Genomic DNA, 27,004 nt, shown 5'->3' with positions numbered 1-27,004 from the left:
TGAACTTATTCCTGTCTTACATGAGTGAGCTCAGGATTGAGACCATTAGAAACGTAAGAAAAAAATATCAGTTAATGAGTCTCTTACTGGTTCACAATCTGGGCCAGCTCTTCAGCAGGCATAAACAGGCATAACTCCATTGATATCAATTGAGTTATGCTTTTTTACACCAGTAAGGATCTGCGCCCCCCCCCCCCAATTTTTAAACACAGGTTTCCCCTCCCCCCATAACAATGTTATTTCTGCTAGTGAGAAAGCTTATTTCAGCTAGCTAATGGATAGTGTCCATGTGTTATCAGATCACATCAGCACCTAGCAACTTCAGAATGAAACATCCCAGCAAGACAGGTACAATTTTATTCCAGTCAGCAGGAAAACCACCTCCCTTTGGATGTATAATCCATCCCCATCTTCACCCAAGCACTTTCAGGCTTTTATGTAGTGTGAGGCCCAGTCTGCCACAAAGTTTGTCCAGTGCCTTTGTTACTATACCTTTCAGTGAATGAAATTTGCCTAATTGCAAATAGATTAGACTCATTTGTGAGCTGTAGCTCATGAAAGCTTATGCTCAAATAAATTTGTTAGTCTCTAAGGTGCCACAAGTACTCCTTTTCTTTTTGCGAATACAGGCTAACACGGCTGCTACTCTGAAACCCACCTACCTCAGTAATCCACATCTTTTTCACTCTTGATTTTGGTGGATGGTGGAGAAATGGCTAGTTTTCCATGGATTAAATTCTGATCTCTAAAATAATTTTTATAGTGATACCTGAGAGCAAATAGATCATATTTAAGTGATGGTACTCCTGGCAGGTGTTGCATATAAATAATGGCACAGGGCCAACAGTAATGCCAGTGAAAAATAATTCGTTTGTTGTCTAACCTCACACACCCCTATAACACAGGGGAAAGAACACTTTTGTTCTGGATTCTTCTGCTTTGTAATTTTCTGCAGCTTTTAGATTCCATGGTGATACTGTTGATATTTTAGAAATACTTTAGGTAGGTAGGTAGAAAGATAAAATAGATTACAATTACCCACTGAAACCCCCTAGCACTAAACTTCCTTTGAGGACAGAAACACTTTGAAGAGGGGAATTTCTTTCTCATAGGTTTTTTGCCCTGGTCATCCCTGTAATATGCGAGCACCTTCCAGCAGCGCATCCATTCAAGCTTATCATTGACATGAGGTGATGACATTTTTTTTCCAGATCTTTGTTGGGTTGTTTTGATTTGATTGGTGTCCTTTTCAGTATTATTGCTAGTAGTAAAAACAGAGTAGCATCCAGGGGATCCGGGATCCCATTGTGCTAGGCCCCTCAGAAGACCTTACAAGTTAGATAGTCATGATGCAGCAATGGCTGGCAGCAAACAAAGGGAGGGAAATGGGGATGGGGGAGGAAAGGAGAAGTCACATGGTTGTTCAGGTTTCTAGCGTGCCCTGATTCAGCACTATGTAATATCAATCCAAGAGAGTGGTTTTACCCCAGTGTAAATCAGGAGATCAATGGAATTATATCAGTGTGACGCAGGCAGGTGTGAATGAAAAGGGAATCAAGTCCTAAATATTCCATTCACTGCTTTTTCAAAAAATGCCTCCCCATTAACATAGAGTTTGTGCCCCGGCCTTCCTACTCCATGCACTGATGCTTTAGCACCTTGGCTCCATTTTTATAGATTTTCATTTTTGTTTTATTCCTTCCCACACAAGATTACTTTCTCCCCATAAAAATCTTGTGACCGGGGTTGTAGTGGGGACCAGCTGTGGTCACCCAATTAGGGTGAGCTGCAAAGAATGGGGCAGACAATCCCCATAAAGCTGGTGGATATTCCAATACTTAGATTTACCAAGGGAGCATAAAACAGCTTCTTTATTACCTTACTGGTTACTCAGAAATCCAAACAACACAGTTCCCTTAAAGTGATCCAGCCTCAGGCCTCCATCCAGGTGCCTACGTCAAATATGATGAAAATTTCTGTAAATCTTATTTCATCTACCAATCCCATAGGATTGGACACATTACCTCCCAGGTTAATGAATGTTTCAGATCTTACCCAAATACACGCTACAGCCAATTCTTATTAACTAAACTAAAATGTATTAAAAAACAAAAGAGAGAGAGAATATGGTTAAAAGGTCAATATACATACAGACATGCATTCAATTTATTGAGGTTCAGATTCATAGCAGAGATGGTGAGCTTTGTAGTTGCAAAGAGTTCTTTCAGAAATAGTTCATTGGACTATCTCATATTCAGGGAATACCAGCATAATTGGGACCTCAGTCTTGCAGCTCCAACTTCCCCTGATGAAGCCTAAGCAGATCTGAGATGACAGCATCAGGACCCAAGGATCTTTTTATATAGTGTCCTAGCATCCACTTGACTACACAGTCCTGGTTAAACACTAGGCTTTTGATTTAACCTTTTGCTTTCTAAACACTACCAGTAATTACTTACACAAATTAACACAGGGCAATTTATCCATTAGGCAGTCTATTACAAACTTCAAAGAGACATGTAGACAATGACATCATTTTACCCAAGATTTATCCAAATGTTAATATTCCCTTTTGATCTCTGAATCAATAGTTATCATGACAGACAGGAACTGTCTTTTTACGGAGCATCTAAGATATACACAATTAGTATTACTTCTAACAATATAGGTTTGAATTTCAAAGTTCTAGCCTATTTAGCACGAATGGCCCTAATGATCATTCGCATACCTTTCTAACATGACTTTAAAGGTGGGTTTTGGGTCATTCAGCCTGCAAGCTGTTTAACCCTTTCTAGCCATGCATCACAACACAAAATCTCTATCATGCCACCTGTCCCTTCATCACCCTACTTCCCTCCCTCCCCCAGAGCCTCCAGTCCTTATTCTTAAGTCACTTTTGCAGTGTGTTCAAAATATCACAAAGTGGAAAATAGAGTGCCTGGAGCCGAAGGAATGTAAAGTCCTCTATCTCTCATCTGCTGCTTGCTGGGTCCAAGGACTAGTGTCAGAAACTGGGATGGAAATGGTCAGATCTAGCAGTCAGAGCTGGAATCAGGAGTCCAGGGTGTGGGTGGAGCAAGGCTGGAGCAGGACTAGGAGCAGGGCAGCAGCAAGAGTAGGGCTGGAGCAGGCTAAGGCCAGGGGAGCCTGTTGCCACCATCAGGCAGGAAGTTCCAAGCCGTGGAGTGACACTGAGCAGACCAAGCTGCTGTTCCATTTGTGGGGCTTATATAACTGGTCCAGGAGTCATATGACTAACTCCTGGCTTATGGATTGGCTGGAGCCTAGCACAGGAGTGGGAGAAAGAGGAGGTTCAGTTTAGCCCCTTGCTACTCCTGCTACTCCAGGAATGGTGGGAATCTCAAGGTCAGCCTTCTTCCACCCTTCCCAAGCTCTACACGGCTGCTGCAGCTCTGGCAGGGACCAATGTCTCTTCCCCTCTTGGTGCTGAGGCAGTTGGGAGATGTTAGGTTTCTGCTCCTGGGGTGTAGCTGTGAGGGCATGCACTCGTACCCCCACTCATGTTGGCTGACACAGAGAAACCTTCCAATCTCAAAGGGAAACAAAAATATTAACAATATTGTTCAGTTCCAAATTGTATATAGCTCTGTATTCTGGCCCTTTGTAGAATCACTGTCTGGCAAATAAGAATCAGGATCTTTTTTAGTTGGTCCACTCCTCTTCTCCACATAACAGGTCCCAGTTGACACAGAGAAACTTTCCCGTCAAGGGATCAAAACTGAAGAGCTTCTCTGATAGCAAGGTAGGGGGCTGTGCAATTCAGAACTTTGTACAGATAAAGTTCTACCTTGCCCTCCCCTCCCCTTCCTGAACCTGCTTTCTCCCTCCTTCTTGCTGAATTCCCCATGTTACACCACCTCTTCTCCTTCACCACCAATGAAAACCTCTTCCTGAAATACGGTCCTCTTGGTGTTTGTAACTCTGTCTTTCCAGATTCTCCTCCTGCCTCTCTAATTGCTCTTTTGGTGTTTCATTTGATGGGTCCTCCTCATCCCCTCTCCAGCCTTCCTAAGGGGGCCCACAAGCATTCATCCGTGGCCTGGCTCATTCTCCCCTTTACAGTCTATCATTGGGGAGTTTATTCAAAAACACCCCTTTGACTATCATCTTTATGCTGATTACTCCCAGATCTGCCTCTCTCCTCCAGACCTCTTTCCGTCTGTCCAAACTAAAATCTTGGCCTGCCTTTTGAACATCTCCTCATGAATGTCCTGCTGTCACCTGAAGGTTTTCATGGCCAACAGTGAACTCTTAATCTTTCCTCTCAGATCAATCCCACCTTGCTCAGTCTTTGCGGCCAACATCACCATTTTCCTGGTTATTCTGTCCATAATCTAAGTGTTATCTTTGAGCTGGCACTCTCTCTAGACCTAAACATCCAGACCATGTCTTAATCTTGCCACTTCTTCCTACACAACCTCTCTAATATTCTGTCTTGGCTCTCAGTCCACACAGCTAAAACTAAAACCACCTTGTGTTTCAATAACTGCCATCTCTTCTGGCCGTAACAAATACAAGCTTGTCCACCTCCAGTCCATTTAAAATGTTGCTGTTAAGGTCATCTTTGTTCATCACTCTGACTACAGCACCCACCACACCTTTGCATGCCTCACCTTGGATCCCTTTCTCCACCACATTAGAAACAAGCTACTTTAATAATCTTCACACTTCAGCTTCATCTTACTTATAAACTCTAATATGTGTCATCTTCCTCCTCTGCTCTGCCAACTATGCCAGCCAGCCTTCATCACCTATTAGTCCTTTTTTCTCACAAACACTTTCATGCTGCTCTTAACGCTTCGCAGGAGCATCTCATGAAATCTGTCCCTGACTCTCCTTCAGATCCCTTCTAAAAACTCCTCTTTGCTGGGATGTCCACAAAGCACTCCAGGACAGCTAGCAGTGGGTGTGCTGTGACTACTGCCTGTTTTACTCAACATGGCAGATTTACTGCTACCTTGTCCTTTCCCCTGCTTGTTTGCTGAGTCTCTCATCATAGGCCTGGACTGTAAACTCTTTGGGGGTGATGGCTTTTTTCCTTAATTACTGTGTGCAGGGTCTCTAGCACAGAGGGGCTTGACCCTTGGCCGGGGCTCTACCATATCAATGATAATATAATAACAACTACAACTATAACCCCCCTTGCCATTTGGGGCAGGGGGCTTTTGAGAAGCAGCATCCACAGACAGACAGCAGCACAGAGTTAATCCCTGGGAAAGTGAAACTGCACCTGCCTGCCTAACCTGTGTGCTTGGGGCGGGGGGGGGGGGGGGGGGAAGCAGGGGAAAAGAAGAGGAGGAATTAGAAGGTTACAAACCTGAACTGGCACGTCTACATGACCGACTCCATAGCCAGAATAGTCTCTTTGGCTAGGGTCGTCTTGACATGTGCACTTCCCCCAAGCATTGGGCCGGTTTGGGCTAAGGGCACCCTCTGCCCAGGATCGGGATGGGGCGGGTGTGTGTGTGTGTGTGTGTGAGTCGGTTTTGCTTCTTTCCCGGGAGAGAATAAAAACAAATCAGTTTTCCTCATTGAGCCCTGTCTTCGGTTGGCCCCGTTCAGGTTCTTACTCCGTGCTCGGCAGGCACCGGGGGAGCCCCGAGAGGCAGAGCGCTTTGGGTCCGCGAAAGGACGGGGCTTGGCCAGACGAGCAGCCCCCCCCGCGGCGGTGCGTAGCGCGGGGCGATGGGAGAGAGGGAGGCAGGGCATTGCAAACACCCGCTCCAGCCAGTCTGCAACTCTGCAGTTGTCGCGTTCCCCCCACCCCGGCCGTCTGTGGGGCTGTAAAATCCACCTCAGTGGCAAGTCGGCAGGGAGAGGGCGACCCCCATTGGCTATCGCACGTGCCGCATGTCATCCAGCCTGCTGCATATAAGCGGGAAAGCGGGGACCACGCAGCCCCAGTCAATGCCCGCCGCTTCCAGTGCGGAGCGGAGGGATGCTTGCAAGGACTGATAGAAGCGGGAAGGGCTGCACTGGCCCCTGGGATCGGGGGGCTTCTCCAGGGCAGACATTGCATCCAAGAAGCAGTGTGGGAGACTGAAATGTGACCGACTAATGGAGTATGTGAAAAAGCAAGGGAGCAAATTGCGGGGGCAGTTTGTGGGAAAGAAGCAGAAAAGCCCCCAAAGGAGCGAAGCAGCCCAGCTGGAGGTAGAAACCCGGAGCTCCTAAGCCCGGAGGCGAAGTGACCGAGACTTGGCCTTGCTTGCCGCGGTTAAACAAGCCCCGGGGTTCTCGCCCCGGCTCCCATCTCCGGGCTGCCCTGCCTAGCAGAGGAGGGGGCCGGAGAGGAATCGCTCCGCTCCACGGGAACTTCGCCGCTGCTTCGAAGCCATGAGCAGCCACGTGTGGTTCCCCTTGCAGTACATCCCCAAACCCTACCGCCGGGCACAGGACCGCAATGGCTCCGACTTCTTCTCCGCCCTCTACGGCTTCCCCAACCGATCCTCCTTCTTCCACGGCGACTTGGACCTGGACGACATGGGGGACTTCGACAGGGGCACCCGGTACGAAGGGGAGTCCCAGAGCCGGACGGTGAAGGCGCTGCTCATCGCGGCCTATTCGGTGATCATCGGCATCTCGCTCTTCGGCAATATCCTGGTCTGCCACGTGGTGATCAAGAACAGGAGGATGCATTCGGCCACTAGCCTCTTCATTGTCAACCTGGCCATCGCGGACATCATGATCACTCTCCTGAACACGCCGTTCACGCTGGTAAGCAGCGCGGCACCCGCCCCAGCTCCCCGGGGCTCACTGCCTGGGGGAGCAACTCTGCCTTGGCCGCTGCCCCCTGCCGCCCCGCCGGCACCTTCCCCCTCTCGTGCTGGGAACACGCTGCCCGCTCCAGCGCTGCCACGGGAGAGAGCCACAGAGAGGTTTATAGCGAGGTGGTCGGAAGGTAACTTCGGAGACTTAACGTGGAAAGCGAGTCCTAGTCCTGCCCCATATCCGTTACTGTTAGGTTTGCAAAGTGCCCGAATGTGTGTGTGTGTGTGTGTGAGAGAGAGAGAGATTGTGTGTCAGGGCTCTGGGAGGGGTGTGTGAATTGTGTTTGTGATGGGGGGGGGGGTATGCAATCAATGCCTGAACAGAGCGTGCTTCTTTTTCTTTCGGCTCTCCCTCACCTTCTGTATTGTAAAGGACATAAAATAAGTATCCCTGCTTTGCCTGCTCAAGTAGGGACCAGGCTTAGCTCCTCCACCTCGTCCCTCTCCCTGTGCCTCACAGGAATGTGTCCACCTCGTCCTGCCTCAGTCTCCCCCCCTCTCTCTCCTGCTGGAGCGAGCCGGGCTTGGCAGTCGCTGCATCCCAAGAGGAGTGGATAAGGCTGTGGAGCGTGAGCCCGACTTTCTTGCAGGATTCAGGGGGAGACAGAGGTGTCTTACTCCTATTATTCATCTAGGGATGAAGAAGAGGAGAAGGCTTTGCACGGGGAAGTACACTCAGTTTCCTGTGGAAACTGAATAAGCAGCGTCTGTCCTTGTTAAGGTCCCTAAGAAACAGGTTGATTTCAGAGGGAACGGGTGGGTTTGTGCTGAATCAGGGCCACTTCACACAGACTGTATAGGCTTCCCATGCTGTGGGGAATATGACCCCTGAACTCCTGGGTTTGGTGTGGTTACATTTATTAGTTCTGGGATTAGATTAGATTTGTTTTCATAATGAGATGTGGAAAGAAAAGAATAGAAGGAGAGGGAAGGGTTAAAGTCCCACCTAGTCCACTGCATGCTAATGCATAATTTTCCCTTCTATATATTCTGGAAGGCTTTGTCTAGGCTTCTTTAAATATCCCACATAATAAAAGGTTTCAGAGTAGCAGCCGTGCTAGTCTGTGTATTCGCAAAAAGAAAAGGAGTACTAGTGGCACCTTAGAGACTAACCAATTTATTTGAGCATGAGCTTTCGTGAGCTACAGCTCAATGCATGAAGTGAGCTGTAGCTCATGAAAGCTTATGCTCAAATAAATTGGTTAGTCTCTAAGGTGCCACTAGTACTCCATTTCTTTCCACATAATAAAGCTTCCCCCATTTCCCCTGAGAGACTTTCACAGTCTAGTAATCTCACTATCAAAAAAACTTCCCCAATGTTCAGTCTGAATTTACCTTTTCTTACTTTCATCCTAGTTGTCCTACGTTTTTTTAAAGTGTAAACTCTGTAGGGGAACAATGGTGCCTTTTTCATGTTTGTACAGCACCTAGCACATTTGGGACATTGCTGGAAACAAGTAATAATTATAATTACCCTCCCCCACAAAAAAAATCCTTACATTGACTTTGCACCCGGCTTGAAGCAGCATAGGATTGTTATAGTGTGACTGGCACAAGTTGTTGCTCAAACACCAAGGCCTGGTCTACACTGGGGGGGAGGGGGCGGAATCGATCTAAATTACGCAACTTCAGCTACGTGAATAACGTAGCTGAAGTCAACGTACTTAGACCTACTCACCGCAGTGTCTTCACTACGGTGAGTCAACTGCTGCCGCTGCACTGTCGACTCTGCCTGCGCCTCTCACGGTGGTGGAGAACAGGAGTCGACAGGAGAGCTCTCAGGGGTCGATTTATCACATCTAGACTAGACGTGATAAATCAACCCCCGCTGAATCGATCACTGCCTGCTGATCCGGTGGATAGTATAGACATACCCCGACAAACAAAACCTCATTGGGAATAATAGGAGGCTTCATGCACTACTTTCCATGACAGTTTATGATGCCATGAGACTATTTTCAAACTATCTACATTCCACTGATGTCAATGTGATTAGCTATAGCATCCACATGCTCCATAAAATAATCCACAATAAGAAATGCAATGTTAAAATCAGTGAGGAAGGTAATTAGGGTTATAGTGTTATCTGCTTTCTCAGCTGAGAGGGCCCAGTTCTCCTCTTGATTACAATAGTATAACTCCGGTGATTTCACACATGTATCAACAGCATGGCTCCCGCTCACGCAGGGCTGTGACAGATTTGTTTGTTTGCTGTTGCTACACGCTCCTTCTGATCCCCTTGTGGCCTCAGTTTACCTTTCTGCAAAAATGGGAATGGTATATTAACAAAAACTTTATAAATATATTAACTATTTAATTCTCACAATAACCCTGGAAGGCAAGTTTTATTATCCTCATTTTGCATTCACCATCTGATTTTACTGATGATACCTATTGTTTTAATCTACATTTGACATGGCCTGTGTGTTCAAATATTGTTTGTTCTTCAGGTGCGATTTGTAAGCAGTACCTGGGTCTTCGGAAAGCTGATGTGTCACATAAGCCGGTTTGTCCAGTACTGTTCTGTCCATGTTTCTGCCCTTACCCTGGCAGCCATTGCACTGGATCGACACCAGGTATGCATCACATAACCTAAATTTAAACTCTAGCAAATGTAAGGATACCTTAACAGGTTAAATACTGGTTGTTTTCTCTAAAGCCCAGCACCTGGCACCCTGTGATTTCATGAACATCTTTTATTTAAAAAAAAAAAAAAAAGTTCTAGGCATTAAGGTTGTGGAGAAAGGCTTGAAAACATGACCCAAGGGTGACCTGAAGGATCAAAACCCAGAAAGCAAATAAAAATAATTAAAAAAATAATTTTAAAAAAATTTGCATGCTCTTTAAGCCACTCATGACATTTTGTTGCCCAACTAATGATTTTTGGGTGCGTGGAGTTGGCAACATGCAGAACTGTACCATTTTCCTGTACATTCAGCAGAAGTTGGACCCATTTTTTCCCTTACAAAGTTGTTCCCTGCAAATACTGAAAGGAAAAAAGACCTCTACAGTTTTGTTGCATCAGACATCATCAGTTCAAACCTACTCCTTTCCATGGATAATATAATTTAGCATTTGACTGAATCCAGACTATTGTTTCTGACCCTAAATATTGTGCATTAGGACATTAAATTGCACAAGAGTGCACTCGGGTGTGGGTTGCCATTGTTTCTAGAACAGTTGGAATTAATATTAACAGCTATAACTGAAAAAGGAAATTCACTTGACAAATGTTACAGTTAGACGAAGTTCCAAAAGAATGACGGACCCCGCTAAGTGCTCAGATTGTCAGTCGTGTATGCCAGCTGCTGTGAGAAAATGAAAGCAATTTCTGGAAAATTGTTTTGTTTTTTTTAAACTGCTAATTTTTAATAAATTTCCCCCTTAGGTCACCAGAAGTTCCAGCACTATAACACTTAAGAGCAAAGATTTGCATTTCACAAGAAAAAGGTTTTGAAATCCCATATTTTACATATTGCATGATCAAAGATTGCAAATGGTTGGGGAAATAAGAACCAGAGCCTTAGTCTGACTGCCGAGCTTTGCTAGCAATTCATACATATTAGTTTAACTAAGGGAGAACATGATAACTTCCTCTAATATTGGCAGGTTTTAACTAGCTCAGGAGTGAAACTGTTTAACAATAGTCCAGTAGGATATATCTAGGAGTAAGGATGCAACTGAGCAAGGAAAAGTCATTTACTGAAATGAGTTTATTTTCTAATCCTGGGATGTATCAGAGTGTGGAGCAGATGCTCAAAAGAAGTGATAGGAGCTCTATTATCACTTGAGACTTTGATAATTGGAAAAAGCACTCAAGAAAATAGTGGAGGGAAGAAACCTTCATTAGCAAAGAGATGGTTGGGATGATTTGAATAGGCGTTTTTCATTGTCGGTGGTCAACATAATAATCTATGAATTGTGTTGCTCAAAGGTCATCACTGCTGGTCTCTGAAGCTGTGTTTGTGGGTAGCACAGAGTGTGTTTCTCGGCGTTGCAAGCTATTGTTCTAGTAACTTGTATTTATATAGAACTTTATATTTCCAGGCACTGTACACCCTAAATATCTTTCTCCAAAGCCCTGTGAAGCAGGTATCATCCCTGCTTCACAGATGGGGAAAAATGAGGCCCAGAGAAGTGAAGTGACTTGCTCTAGGGCCCAGATGGAATCAATGTCAGAGCTGGGATTATTTACAACCCGGCGCTCAGTCCACAAGATCAGGCCTCCTCAGCTGTGGAAGGCTTGTGTCAGTTTTGCTTTCCAGGTCTTTACACAATGCAAAGCTATAATAGCATTTGAAAGAATAGCAGTCAGGGTGACATTTAGACCATGATTCTTGTGAGCTTCCTTCAGCAGCAAAAGCAATGAGCAGGAGGGTGGAAAATAAAGCAGCTGTTCCCCTCTCTCTCTCTCTCTTTCTCTCTCTCTCACACACACACCACTAATTTGTGCCACACCATCGCCAACACAGTCTGGGGCTAAACACTGCTCTGATGTAAATGAGGTAGGCTTCAATGGGCCAGACACTAAAATTGGTCCCCACAGTTATCAAATCAGCAAAAATCTTTTTCACATCAACTGAATGCCAATGTGGGCATCATTATTACATGACCAAGTTACATTACCATCACTTACAACTAAAGCCTGATCTGTTCCCATAGTAATTGGTGCTGACTTGGTGCTGTTGTCTTGGTGAACATGTTTGCTAGCTGCTTCTAAATTCAGCAACAGAGGTATGAGGGAAGTGTCCAGTTGCTGATGCGATACATTGGTTTTCAGAATTAATCTTATGTTTTTGAACAGCTAGTCCTGTTATCAGTTCAGAAGGGTTCAAATGGAGTCTTTTTAAAGCCTGCTATGAGAAGATTTAACATGCTCTGAACTATTTGTCCTCCTTAGGTTATAATGCACCCTTTGAAACCCCGGATGTCAATTGCTAAAGGAGGAATTTGCATCATTATAATATGGGTTATGGCCAGCTGCTTTTCCCTTCCCCATGCCATCTACCAGAATCTAGCAAGATTTTATATTGGGTAAGATGTATAAACAGGGTGTTTTTTTAAGGAACTCCCTCAATTTAACAGACATAAATTATAAACATACACATTTATTTTCTTCTGTTAGTAAAAACTAGCTGAAAATTGACAGCGGGAAAACTTTTAGTTCAAGCAGCATACCTCTACTTTGAGTTTCTCTCCAAAGTTCAATGAAAATCAAAGGAGTCACTTTTATCTTTATTTTCTCAAGTTGCAGTGGGGGAGATTTAGGTTGGATATTAGGAAAAACTTTTTCACTAGGAGGGTGGTGAAACACTGGAATGCGTGACCTAGGGAGGTGGTGGAATCTCCTTCCTTAGAAGTGTTTAAGGTCAGGCTTGACAAAGCCCTGGCTGGGATGATTGAATTGGGGATCGGTCCTGCTTTGAGCAGGGGGTTGGACTAGATGACCTCCTGAGGTCCCTTCCAAACCTGATATTCTATGATTCTATTAGTCAGGTTCCACCTTTATTTTCTCAGTGCAGCAGACACTGCAGAGGGAGGATCATTTTAACTATTTCCATTAGAGTTGACAGATGTAAATTGGAATAGGGTTTTTGTTTATTTCTGTGAAGCTTTAATAAAAGTTTGGGGTTTTTCTTTTTTTTAAAAAAAAGAAGTAAATAAAATCTACATTTTGGGCCAAATTTGAGTTGAAGTTATTCACTTAAAGAGGCACTAATCCACATGTCTGAATGAATTCCTCTATCTATCACAGTGGTTCTCAAACTTTTGTACTGGTGTCCCCTTTCACATAGCAAGCCTCTGAGTGCAACTCCCCCCCTATAAATTAAAAGCACTTATTAATATATTTAACACCATTATAAATGCTGGAGGCAAAGCGGGGTTTGGGGTGGAGGCTGACAGCTTGCGACCCCCCATGTAATAACCTCGTGACCCCTGAGGGGTCCCGACCCCCAGTTTGAGAACCCCATATCTATCATATATGCCCAGCTATCCTCTATGTATTTTATAAGGGGCCCATCTCCTTTGTACTACATGCTTATGATTGTGGAAATGATGGGTTTTCTCCTTTTGTGCTCCAGGAACCGAACTATACGAATGGTCTGTCTCCCCAGCTTCCCTCCTCCTGCTGATCTCTTCTGGAAGTACCTGGACTTGACTACTTTTGTACTCTTGTATGTCCTGCCCTTGCTTGTGATCTCCATCACATATACAATGGTAGCCAAGAAGCTCTGGCTAAGGAATGCCATTGGAGACGTCACCATGGAGCAATACTTTGCCCATCAGCGGAAGAAGAAGATGACACTGAAGATGTTGATGGTGGTGGTGGTGGTTTTTGCTGTCTGCTGGTTCCCACTGAACTGCTACTTGCTGCTTATCTCCAGCAAGGCCATCCACAGCAACAATGCTCTGTACTTTGCTTTCCACTGGTTCGCCATGAGCAGCACCTGCTACAACCCCTTCATTTACTGCTGGCTCAATGAGAGCTTCCGCTCTGAGCTCAAGTCCCTGTTGTGTGTGTGCCGGAGAAAGAATGCAGCCCAGAGCCACGCACTGCAGTCCATCTCTCCTCCTTTCAGGCACGCCTGGGCTGAGAATTGTCATTATAAAAGGGGCAGCTGCTCTCAGAAAGCAAGAACATCTTCCCAAAGAAACTCTGCAAAGACAGACATATCCAGTGTCCAGCCAATTGTGACAGGGAGCTAAGCCACTGAACTGATAGTCAATGGAGCTCCCTGCGTCCTGAATCTAGAAAATTCTAGATATTAATTTATTTGTATTAAATTACAATCACAATCAGGAGCAACTCCACAGACTGGGTAATGGGATATAGAGCCTTTAAACTTAGGAGAAAGATCACCTAATTACTACTATATATACTTTGGGGTGACAGTTTATTTTATGGAGAAAATGAACAAACTAAATTGATTTAATACTTTTGATTTATTAATAATTTATTCAAGACTGATTTGTAACTTTTACAACCACTTTTGGATTTGTGACCCAGGGACTTTGCCTGTAGGCACATCCAGTATATTATGTTTGTCACTCAAAAAGTAATCTTAAATCAAGACAATCGATTATTCTGAACTGCTTTGTGCAGTGTTTATTCCTTCACCACAGACAATAGTGCTTCTCAATATCATTTAAGATGATCTTAAAAATCAAATGAGAACACAAGCTAGGTGTATACAAAATACACCGAGAATAAAACAAATACAGTTCCTTTGGTCATAAAGATTATTAGTAGCTGCAACAAAATACAAATGAAAATTTATCTTGCAATCTCTGATCAAGCAAAATTGTCTCTGGTGAGGTAATTTACAAGAATTAAGGAACTGATGAAACTGACTCCTATCTATAGTCGCACACAGTTTAATATGTGGTCTCAAGATTAAACACATGCAAATAAGACTTCTGAGTCTCAGTCGAGTACAGGACTTATATCAACACGTAAAAGGAAATTGTTTGAGGATTTCTCAGTTTTTCTACTATGCCAGGTTTTTCTATTCTCCACACATACAAATATAATTTTTTGTTCAAAAGTTCATAGCATATTTCATTCCATGAGGCCTTTCATACCTACAACCACTAAGTCGCCTATTTGACTCTAATACAGGTTAGTAGTGAGGCAAAGTCATTGCCTTTCAACAGCTCTTCACTGGCCTATGTGAAATGAGCTGGTTATCTCAGTAAAATTCCCAGTGGACAGGTGTCCACAACACAGAGTTTACCACCGCAATTGGCAATCTTGTCAGTCAACGGAGAGCCCAGGGACTGAAAGGGCTATGGAGTCTAAACTCTCTCTCTCTCTCTCTCTCTCTCTCTCTCACCCTTCTAGATTATGGTTGAAGTGCTTTTACCAAGGTGTCTGTGAAGAATATGGAGGAATTTACATTTCTGTTATCCAATTTGTACCTGCTTTTTGGACAAATATCAGACTTTACAGACTCCAGGACTATATCAATTTAGCACTTCTCACCTCTGTCAATTTGCTAAGGAAACCAATATTGTGGTTTATTATGGTCACTAATTGGGGTTTTTCCTAAATCAGATTAAAATTATTTACAGGTATAGATTTAGTATTTTGATTTTTATAAAGGCACTTCAAAGGTGTATCTGAACTATTCATAGCTTGGCTAGTAAACTTCAGAGCTCTGGTGCGCCTTTGACTGTCTGTGATCCAAATGTCAATTTCCACAATTATCAGAGGGGTAGCCCTGGTAGTCTGGATCTGTGAAAGTGGCAAAGAGTCCTGTGGCACCTTATAGACAAACAGACATATTGGAGCATAAGCTTTCGTTGGTGAATACCCACTTCTTCAGATGCATGTAGTGGAAATTTCTAGAGGCAGGTATAAATATGCAAGCAAGAATCAGGCTAGAGATAACAAGGTTAGTTCAATCACGGAGGATGAGGCCCCTTCTAGCAGTTACATTTCACTTTATTAACCAAAGGCATAACTGTAATATATATTGCGCGCCAGATCCTCAGCTGCTGTAATTCAGCATTGTTCCACTGAATTAAATTTACCCCAGCCAATTTATCCCAGCTGAGCATCTGGGCCCACTGTTAAATTGAGTGAAGAATTTAGACCGATTTTTTAAAGTGGAAATCCAAGTACTTTGCTATTGAAACAGACTGGGATTATGTAACCTGGTAATTCACTGGTCATTAATGAAGAAACCAGGAAACCCAGGAAGAACTAGGTTGTGTCATTCATGCCTCTTCTGATCCATCGCAAGTTAGGAGGGGAATTGTGGCTATGGGGAAGGACCGGAAATATACCAAATAAAAGGAAATATTGATGTCATGTTCTTTAAGATATCAAAAACCCATTGTGATTTTTATCTCAAATTCCTTTAATAAACTTTCTGTTCTTCTTGTATTATTAATGACAGTACTCTGCCTTAACTACTCAGTGCCTTTTCCATCTCACATTTGCACACAGAATATTATACAGCAAGATGTGATCATAAAACTGAAGGTAATTCAAGAAATCAAATCTTTTTACAAAGGTTAAGTATGTGACACTCTAAACCTTCTATTCACCTCGATGAAAGGTGTAGAAAATAGTGATTTATATGGACTTTTGTGTGTCTGCTTTCTTAATGAGTAAACTCTGACAAGTAGATGTATGTAAACAGAATACAAATCAGTTTGCACAAGGGATGTAAACAATTTACTCTTTCATTTTAATTTGTTATATATAAGTGGTAGCATAAACCTGATGTTAATACTAGTTTACACAATTTTATTGGCTGGATTTGCATTGTTGTGTAAATGGCATGTGCCTTTTAACTAGGGGGTTGAAACATTAACACATCCAAGTTGTGTGGTGTTAAAAACCAGAGAACGACATTGCTCTGGACACTAGTTTACTGAAACATTTTCACCTCACTACTGGGTTCTTTTAAAAATATGAAAACTCCTCATCTTTTTACACTGGGAAGATTTTGATGCAGTTAATTATGTCAGTTTGCACATCCAGCACAATTGTTTCACCAGACTTCTGTAAAACTGCCAGCAATAATTTCTACACGATATCCACCTCACTGGGATAAGTTTGAGCTGCGGTGAATCAGGAGAGCATGCAGTTTATTACCACACCTCGTTGCATTCAAGGCATTGGGACCCATGAAGTAAATTAAAGTTTGTAGGGGCCAGCCCTTAGCTTGGAAACTGCAGGTCCAAAAAGCTCCAACTGCCTCAATTTATTTTTAGTTCTTCCTTTTTAGACATAATGCCCCTTGTTTAAGAACAGGTTAACTAAACTGGAGACACACTTGTTTGCTAACAATATGAAGCTCAGTGAAAAGTCAAAAAATCCGAACACTGAAATGTTCTGCAAATGCCACGTGAAAAAAAAAATCACATCCAAGAAAGGAGATACGTAGGTGAGAACAAACAAACAAATAAAAGCCATAAAACAAAGCTTCATCTGCCCTGGCTAAAGGATGTTCCAATCCCACTGGTTTGCTTACTATACATGTTCACATAGTATATGGAATAAGCAGAGCAGGGCAACAGTGGTCATCATTATGGTACGTATTTTCTTAGCTACAGAGTTAGTTTTGATCTCTTAGATATTACAGAAAGGAATATATTTCACATCAGATCTCTGGCTAACTCACGCATGTAATGTATACATATTCTTAGCAGGTAACATCTCATTAACTGGCAGTTTGTTCAAGGGGTTGAATAAATTTCTTTTCACATTAATTTTCTAACTTCACTGACACTAGTCTCTGTCACTAGGAACCCCTTAATGCCTACCAGCAAAGGTTTCACAGTTCTATCAGCAAATCCTATCAGGCCTGAAAAACTCGCTACACCTAACTCATTGCTGTCATAGTATTTATCTTTAAAGAATGTTGTGTGAGGTATCAAATGAAAGTCAGTGACACACCGGTCATTAATATTGTGAAATGTACGTATTAACTGTAACTCCTCTTTCCTCCCTGGGTGACTCGGAAGCAGGCAACACTCACCTGTGTGCCTGGGCGCCTGATGTTGTTGACATTAAAGGAGATCCCGAGTATCCCAGTGGTGATGTAGGAGAGGTGGGAATCCTCTATCCATCCCTCTGCTGCAATCCCTTTACTCGTAAAAGAAGTTAAAATTGGCAGTGCCTCCACCTGGCTGGGCCCTGTACACACTCAATGGCATGCCTTGGGAACCTCCAGGAATAAACCAATTCTAATAAATTAATTATAATAATAATAATATTCTGTGGCATGGGTGTAACTCAAAAATACCAAATATAAAGAATATACATCCAGTAGACTTAGAGTTAACACACCTTTACTTAACAATTTAAAGGAACAGGGTATAACAGATTAAGATTAAAGGTCACTACTAATTTAAATCCACAGGGGGCAGTTGACTAAAATCAATTAATGAATATAGGATACAGTAATAAATGAAACTTATCTAACTGGCATTTACCCCGCCACCATTTACACCACCCTGGAGTATACACTCCTCTGGATTTCAGAGTCCTAGACGCTTGTGTGGGTGCGCTTGGAGATCTGCAGCTGGAGACAGCACTCTGTTGTTCTGTGTATCAGTCCAGCCAAGGCAAGCTGCACAACCCCGCTGATGATTGGAGCTGGGCCCACCAAAGGTCAGCAGCTCTGGGTCCTCGTTCAATAGGAAGATCACTCCGCCTCTCCTCAGACTCAGTCTCGGTGCTGTGCCCCTTCCCTTGCAAGTACTTTCCCAAACCAGAGTGGGGGTTACTCACAGTCCCTCACTGCAGGCCCAGCTCAGTCATCTTCAGGCACAGCAATAGTCTCTGCCCTGGCTCCAGGGAAGCCACCAACAGCCTCTGAGGCTCCCTGCTTGATCAAAGCCCCAGCTGGCTCTCAGCTTCTGGCTTTCTAGCAGCAGCCCCTGGTATGGACAGAGCTCCACAGCAGCAAACTCACCCCTACCCCAAAATGGAGTCCACCCCCGCTCTCCCTGCACTGACTGGAACAGGAAGTCTCTCACTCTTTCCCCACGCATCCTGGGAGCTGTAGTCTCTAAGACTAGATTGCCGCACACAGGATTTTCTGAAATGAAACACTCCTAATAAAGTTCAGAGGCCCCCCTAGTAAAGGGTGCCTACATTCTCCGCCCACCAGAAAAATCCTTAATGTCCCAAACCAGAACAAAGAAGAAAAACAGATGATTTTACTATATAATACATACATTCTTAATTCCTACGGCTAGCTAGAGTAACATTCAATGCAGGGTAAAGTATAGGCCCACTAGAATAGGCACAATTTAGGCATCTAGCCTGAGGTCAGCACCACCATAAAAAACACCTGAGCTCATCCTTAGACGATACATATTCTGGTTTGGACTCCACATGTGTGTTTTAAAATCTTTCAGCACATCCACCCCACGACGTACTGTGAGGATGGACACCTCACTGCTGACTCTAAGCACATCATATGTTAACCGCTGAGAGGGTCTGACTTCTCGCTGGGACCTCCTTAAGGGCTGTGCCATCCCTTCTTTCTCCTCTACAGGAGGCGTTAATAAAGCTCTGTCAGATTTGGCATCCAACACAGAATTACTCACTGTAGAAGGAGTATCATCTGTAGCAACCTCGTTCTCTACACCTGAAGACCCAGGGGGATTGTTGCACATATCTATGCCCTCCCTAGGGACTTCTCGCACAGGAAAGAATGGAAGAGCTTCCGGGTTTAAAGGGGACGTTCTAGTTGCACTTTCAGGTTGATCTGGCTCAAGTGACAGAACAACAGACCCAGGAGACATATCTGAGGGTTCATGATACATAGATATATATAGTCAGGGTAAACCTCCTCAGAATCAGTTTCTGATGGACCAGTTATGTCCATCATGGTAGCAGGGACTGGCACAGGACTAGCACCACCTATGGAGTTGGGGGAGGAACTCTTGGACGTCAGAGCTCTCCTCTGGTTAGATTATCTGGGTAGAGGGATAGGCTCGATATCTGATGGAGCATCCATTCTGACGTGTTGCCCCAGAGGAAGTAAGTGATTTCGATGTAAAGTTTTTAATGGCCTGCCATTCTTTTCAGGCTTTAGTTGAGGTACAGGTAACCCATGCATTTAATTCTCCACAATGTAGGGCTGCAAATTCCAACGGTTTGCAAGTTTGTTTTCCGGGGAGCCCAAGATTGTTGATAAGAACATGATCACTGGGTTGCAGATCACACTATTGCACCTTCTGGTCATAACGGCCTTTATCTTATCAGATGCTGCCTGAGCAAGTTGGTGAGCAGCACACAAGTCTTTTTTTAAATTAGCCACATACTGGAGGTAAGACTGGTGGGAAGACCCATCCACTGAGATCCCGAAACAGAGGTCTACCAGTAATTGTGCTTCATGTCCAAACATTAGGAAATATGGAGAATATCCAGTGGCCTCATTTTGGGTATAGTTGTAAGCATGCAAAACATGGCTAATGTGCTGGCTCCATCTAGATTTCTATCTGGTATTCAAGGATCCCAACATATTAAGCAGGGTCCTATTAAATCGTTCAGGCTGTGGGTCTCCCTGTGGATGATAAGGTGTTGTTCTAGATTTTTTTATTACCTAGCACAGTCAGAAGTTCCTGACTTAATCGACTCTCAAAGTCCCGTCCTTGATCGGAGTGCATCCGCTTGGGCAGTCTATAATGCACAAAGCACTTTTCCCAAAGAGTTTTAACAACAGTAGAAACTTTTTGATCCTAAGCGGGAAAGGCCTGTGCCTACCTTGTGAAATGATCAGTTACAACTAGCACATGACAACTATTTCTGCTATTGGGTTCAATTGTGAGAAAATCCTTACAGACCAAATCCATAGGGCCTTCACTGTGAAGATGATACAGTGGAGCAGCTCTCATGGATAGAGTCTTCTGTTGTATACACCGGGCACAGGTCTTACAATCTGCTCAACATCAGTCTTCATCCGTGGCCAATGGAATCGGTCTCGTACAAGCCCATATGTCTTATCAAACCCAAGATGCCAGTGGGCATCATGTAAAGATTGTAGTACAGCTTTGTGAAACTGTTGAGGTAAAATCAGTTGTTATTTTTATGTGTTGCCTGGGATGGTTAATGATTCTATACAACAGTCCATTCTCCGGGGAAAGTTGATCCCATTCTTTCACTAGGAGAGGAATATCAAGGTGCCTGCTCTTATCCACAGCAGCAGGTTTCCCTTGATCAGCTGCCAGCCAAACCTCTCCAACACAGGCATCGTCCTGTTCTGTGGCCTGAGGCTCAGAATAGCCCTTTAGAAAAGTGTGGCTATAATTATATAGATTAAATTTCAGCCAATGTACAGGTTTATCATTCTTCATCACCAAATTATTACTGGCATTTCACCCCTGATCTCCAACTCTGCAGTCTGTAGTTAATTGTGTGGCCTTGGAACTACTTTTTGTGGCCAAGTCAGCAAGGAAGATAGGCGATAGGAAGGCAAGGGCCGATCTGCTACAGAACTGATCTAACTGTTATTTTTAGAAAATGTGTCTTAGCCAAGGCTGTAAAAATCACAGATTGAGCAAACCTAAGCAAGCTTACAGGCTCCGGATGCTGGCTGCTTGCTACAGCTCAGGTCATAGCCTATGAGGGACACTCAGCGGAAGAGTCCAAATATAGTGACTGTCCCAAAATCTTAGTGAAAAATCATCCTTTATTGTTCAAAAACATTAAAATTAAGGCAATAATGCCCAAAGGAAGCCACATGGCACACCACATAATAAAGCCGCATTCATTGTAGCTCCCTGTTGATGACGACTCTTGCAAAGAAAACAATGAACCACCAGCTGCAAGTCATTTAGCCAGAGCTAATCAGCTCCATTTTATTTGACTCTAACATGCTTGGAAGCCCACCTATAACAATTTCTGTTCTTCTACCAGTTACAGACTTCCCTGGCAAAGGGATCTTTCAGACATCTCCAAGGGCTGGAAGTGATTCACATGCCACAGTGACCTGAATAGACTTATTAAAAGAATATGACTAACTACCTTTTCTTATATGGCAAGTACTACTCAGCACTCTAATCAGGATATTTTTGTAGGTTATTTGTATGGGTCTGATAGACTAAATATCAGCCCCCAAACTGCATGAAGCCCTGTAAAGTTTTTAGAAAGTTATTGTTCCTATTTTCTGTCCTTCATTTTCACCCACTACTCTTTCTGGTCCCATCCAGGAGTGGATCGGCCAAAATACCTTGAGGACTCCTTCTGAGTATTCCATGTCCCACTGGAAGTAGGATGTATGTGTAAATGTGGCAGAAAGCCTGTTCTTGTGAAACTTCCAGACCGATTTTGTAGACTTATGCTTTATATTGTTTAGATTGGCTTTGAGTAAGTAGCCAGCCTTCTGGATACTCAGTTTGAAACTTTTGGTCATGATAACCATCCACAACAAGCTACTTTCAAGTGGGTCCAGGAGTATGCCATCTCTTACTTGGTTTGGAATAGACATGCCATGTCCCACTACCCTCTATGTATACCTTTTTCCATTCTCATCTATTGCTGGAACACCTTTTACAACAAAGTCTGCTAAGCCTCCTCAAAATGCACATCTTCCAAAAAGGCCTATAAAGCCTATTCTTCCCTGCAATAAAGTTGTATGTTATCTATCTGGACTGCAGGGCCTTGTCTGTAAAACACCTCACAGAGAGCTGGCCCTCTAGAAATAAGTAATAATTTACTTGGAAATAGCACTTAGGTAACAACATGGTCAAAGTTCCCACTCGGTGAGCGTGCAGGGGACACATTCTAAATCCACGAAATGCAGTGATTTATGGGATGTATCACCACTGACTTTAGGTCTGAATTTGGTGCAAGGCATGTGTCTGTCAAGTTTTAGGGCACTTTTCAGGACACAACTAATGATAGGCTCAAGGGGTGATGTTTGGGTCAGGAACTGAATCTGACCTTTCAGGGAGTTCAGAGTTGGGATTCCACATTTCTTTTCAAAGAAGAGAATACGGTTTACTAGGAGGTCAGCCTCTATTAGAGAAACAAAAACCCTGCTCCCAAGAAGTTACGTTACTGATCTGCAGCAATGAAACTCACTCTGCAGTTTTCATCCACTCTTAGCCAAACCAAACCCATTGTGCACAATCTAGTCACCCTACAATATCAAACTAGTGTGCCTATATGATACAAGACAAACAAGATTTCAATCAGGCAACAAACATCAGGTTCAGGCTTCTGAGGGATTGTTCTGAGCAGTGAGAAGAAGAGTTATAATCAGTTATGAAAACAGCCTTGAGACAGCAGGGCAGACTCCTTGGTCTGCTCCCTTTGCACCACTCAGGCACCATGAAGGGAGTGGAGACCTAAGGTAAACCCCTAGTACGGGGAGTCCCCATGAGGCATAAAGCCAGCATAGCCTGTTCCTCTACCACCCTCCCCATGGCTCTGGCATGTCAGGGGTGCAAAGGATGGAGGAGTGACCAGACTGATGTGTTTTAGCAATCTCCAGCAGGCAGATGGACCCTCAGGCTCGGACTGGTCTAACATGAAACCAGCGCTGGGTAAAAAATAATAACCAGAGAGCCATAACCAGTTTCGAAATGCCTCCCCCACTCAGACTAAACTTGGTGCAGGAGAGAAACTGGCCAAGCTAACCAATGTGGCAACTGGTGTTCTAGATACAGAGCTAACAATGCATGTGCTGTAGTAGAGCCTCTACAGTTGACAGAGTTTTAATAGTACAGGATAGTGTGAAATGTGCTGTCAAATCAATGTAATCCCTCACAACTCTGGCAGAAGCCCAGGAGTATAAAAGTAGCTCTTCAAGATTGCACCTTCTACTTTTGAAAACCTAGAAACAGTGATGTTAGGGAAGTCCAATGATGAGCAGATTGCAGTGTGTAGTGATAAGTAACTTAGATAAAATAACTTAGACAGTAACAAGTAATCTCTCCTGTAAGGACCTTTCTATTTTGTTTGTAATGCACTGACTAATAGATCTGTTCTACAGTGTTTGTAAAGCCATGTAAGACGCCTGAAAATAGCATTGCTTCCTTCATTGGTGTTTTTTCCTCTTCTGGCATTTGCCAAAAACTTATTTTCCCTTCATTTGCAGCCTGAAAAGACTCATTCACTTCAGTGGGCTTTGGCTAAGAAGACAGCAGGTCCTTGGCTCAGAAGATAACACATTTCTTCTATGGCTGTGACAAGCAGCATTGGGAATAGCAGAACGGGCATCCTCACATTCTCCTGGTGCAGGATAGGAGTAACTACCATGGAGTGTGTTGGGTGTTAGTCATATCCTGAGGCATGAGAACTGGGCCCACTCTGCAGCAGCAGCACACAAACCACTGTAGATCACACAAACACAACCTAATGGTTGTATATTGAGAGGCAGAGTGTGTTTGTGAGAGAGAGAAAGAAAAAGGGACAGTTTATCCATGCTTACTGATTTTTCTTCAACTTCTGGTAGAAAAGAGGTTAAAGATTCATTTGTGGGGAGCTCTGAACCTCCTTTTTCAGAAGAGAGGGATTAAAAATATTTAAAATACATAAAACATTTCCAATCAGATTGTTAAATTTGGTCAAAATCTTTCAGCCTAACACTTTAGAGAGACAAGGTGGGTGAGCAAATATCATTACTTCTGTTGACACTGGTCCAATAAACCATATTACCTCACCCACCTTGTCTCTCTGATATCCTGGGACCAACAGCTGCAACAACACTGCCTAAACAGCCCAACAGTGCTGCAACATTTTCCACTGCCACACTGTAGAAGGATTCAGACACCACTTGCCTGTTTTAGAAGGTATGTCATATGTAAGCGCCTTTAGGCTGTGATCCATGTATTATTAACCTCTGAGTTACTGCCTACTGTCCAGGCTACTTTATTCCAATGTCTGGTAGAAGATATTGTTTGAATTCCTGCAGAGCAGTGTGAGAGCTGGTGAACAGAGAAGAAACTTTTTCTGAGTTTTCAAAAAAAAAAAAAAAAAAAAAAAAGCAGGAGATCACACATCAGGGCTGACTTGTGAAAAACTGCGTTTTTGATATTTGGTTTAATTCTGCATCCAAGTGAGTGCCCTAACCACTGAACTACTGTGGATACTAGGGTGTGTCTCTCTTTACTCTCGCAAAAGGAGAAATCTTCCAAGAAGTGTTAAAACCAGTACATTGATGAGAAAGAATGGCTTTCGATGAATTGGCATTTTCTGATGAAGGACAGCCACTTCATAGAAAAATTCCCATTCAGCTCTAGATGATCACCTCTCCCTGCAGTCACTCTCCAGGGCAAATACTAGCTGCTGCCACTATCAGTTACAAAACAGAACCACCACATTTTGACTTTCATTGAACCTAACCCCTGCCCCAGATGATCAGACAGCAACAGCCAAAGGGGCTGTCAATGGTCTTCTCAACTGTGAGTAATAACCCGGCTGTCACTGGAGTTATCCTACACCCCACACATCCGTAATCCTTCCTAAGATTGATAGCCCAGCAGGGAAATAACTGGTGGAATCTGCATTTAGAACAACTCCTGCCAACAGTAGGAATTATAAACTCAGATCTCCTGGCTGATGATTAATAAGGCCGCACAACAACTGCAGGACAGAGGATACAGGCCAGTTGGTGCACTAACAGCAACGGTAGCACAGGATTCTCTAGTCCTCTGTGCTGAGCACCCTACCAGTGCCTCTGCCCATTCCTTATACTAAAAGATTGTTAAAAAGACACCTTCTCTTTGCATATCTGCTACTTCAGTTGAAGTGTTGAAGTGACAGGAAGAAATTGGAAAAGCTTAAGAATATTTTTGGAAACAGTTTGAAGATTCTGCGCTTTCAATCTCAGTGAAAACTATGCAAATACAAAAGTGAAAGCACCACATTCACTCTGTGTCTGCACCACGCTCAGCCATGTCACACTGTACTGCCATTCAAAGTGTGTTGGGGCACTGTCCCATCTCAGAGAACAGAGAGCTTTGGTCTTTGGCTCTGGACCTCCCATAAACAGATATGTGAGGGCTTGTGTTTAGGAGCTTGTCAATCCAGTGGTATGTATTTGCAGAAGGAGGGGTATGTCTGGAGTACTTTTCCGCCCGCTACTCTGAAGACATTTCCATTTGGTTTCTTTCTGCCATGGAGAAATTTGCACATAGGTAATGAAAGGATTTGGCATCTGTATAAATCCCCATAAATCTGCATAAATCCCCAAACCACCCTCTGTGCCCAAGTGGCGGAGCCAAGCCTGCCTCGCTCCTCCCACCGGAAGTACATCATCAGAACAGGAAGTATAAAGGACGGGGCCTCCCATTCAGTTGGAGCAGTGTCACTGGTGGAGGAAGATGGACCCTGCTTGCTCCTGGCTGCTGAGCCCAGCTACACCCTGCCCACCGGGGAACCTGCTTCTGCCCAGACCTGCTGGGACTGCCGCTGGCCACCTACCCTGAAGAGGCAGAGGACGCCATGCTGGTGCAGGTACATCCAAAGGGAGGAGGAAGTAGCCCAGGGAGAGCCGACCTCAGTTGGGCTGTATTTCTGCCAGAGGCACGGTCGGCGTGTTGTGGCTGGATCCCTGCTAACCCAGTGGCTAACCACTCTGCCACTGTTAGGGCCCTGGGTTGGGGTCTGGTGGAATAGAGCGGGCCTGGTCCCTATTTGCCACCCCAGCCCTGGGGTGGTAACCTCCCCTCGCCAGGTCCAGTGGCCTGTGGCCTGTGCATTCCTTGGAGCTAGAACGCCCGACCCCTGGGGTTCGCTCTGCTTCTGCGGCTAGAGACCAGAGCTCATTAACTACTGGACTTTGCTCTGTCTCTGCCTTAAGAAATCAGGGCTAATTGCCTACTGGCTTTGCCCCATCTCTGCAGCAAGAGACCAGGACTAATTGACTGCCAGGTATGCTCTGTCTCTGAACCCAGAGATTAGAGCCAACTGACTACTGGGTTTGCTCTGGCTCTGCAACCCAAACCCAGAGCTAATTGCCTACTGATTTTGCCTTGTCTCTGCATTAAGAGACCAGGGCTAATTGGCTACTGGAGTTTGCTCTGTTTCTGCAACTAGAGCCTAGAACTGACTGACTGCGGGGTTTGCTCTGTCTCTGCCTCCAGAGGCCAGCGCTAATGGACTACTGTGTTCGCTCTGCCCCTGGCTGAAGGGTCTAGAGTTACTGTGTGGGCTCTGAGCCCTGCCACAAGGGCACAGAGACCATAGATTAAGCTGTGTGCAGCCTCTGCTTGAAGGGCCTGAGGGCTATAGATGGTTGGTTGCTTAGCCCGTTAGACTGGTCAGGATGCTAACACCTAACGCTAATTCCCCTGATAGTAGATGGAGGCCGCAATGACGTAGTGAGGCAGTGTAGCCTTCCTCTGACCCAGAGGGGCAGGGACAACCCCCATACCACTACAGTGCCATACACATCTTCTGTCAAAATGAAGATGTTTCCCCAACACAAACAATGTGAGGATGGAGAGATTAGTCACTTTCCTGTACTTAAGATGGTTTAATCACAACACATTCTTTTACGCTTGGTATATCCCATGATGTCATGACAGAAGATTTTCCATCAAATCTGAAGTTAGAACATCAACTTTGAGATATTGGTTTGGACATTTTAAAGTGATTTGTTGTTTTTACAAGCCTTCTTACTTTGATTTGATCTATTTCACTAATGCTTTTAGCTAAAACTCCAAAACCGTCACATTCTTCATAAAGAATAGTGTCTTTCTCCAGGGTTTTTAGAGAGACAAGGTGGGGAGATAAT

At 44.1% G+C, this 27,004-nt stretch overlaps 1 protein-coding gene and 1 long non-coding RNA gene across 3 annotated transcripts in view; one reads left to right on the top strand and one right to left on the bottom strand.

Annotated features, from left to right (window-relative positions):
• LOC125643018 (uncharacterized) overlaps nucleotides 1-27,004 on the bottom strand; it is a 215,059-nt gene that overhangs the window by 97,231 nt on the left and 90,824 nt on the right. The gene's annotated exons all lie outside the window — the stretch shown is intronic.
• On the top strand, nucleotides 5,577-15,681 carry LOC125642921 (G-protein coupled receptor 83-like). Its single transcript, XM_048864878.2, has 4 exons — nucleotides 5,577-6,738; nucleotides 9,242-9,367; nucleotides 11,692-11,825; nucleotides 12,875-15,681. The coding sequence occupies exons 1-4, from the start codon at nucleotides 6,358-6,360 to the stop codon at nucleotides 13,497-13,499; spliced, it is 1,266 nt and encodes a 421-aa protein (XP_048720835.2). The 5' UTR covers nucleotides 5,577-6,357; the 3' UTR covers nucleotides 13,500-15,681.

This window comes from Caretta caretta, chromosome 9 (assembly GCF_965140235.1).
Source record: "Caretta caretta isolate rCarCar2 chromosome 9, rCarCar1.hap1, whole genome shotgun sequence".
Taxonomy (NCBI): Eukaryota; Metazoa; Chordata; order Testudines; family Cheloniidae; genus Caretta; species Caretta caretta.
This window is presented reverse-complemented; position numbering and strand designations above follow the sequence as displayed.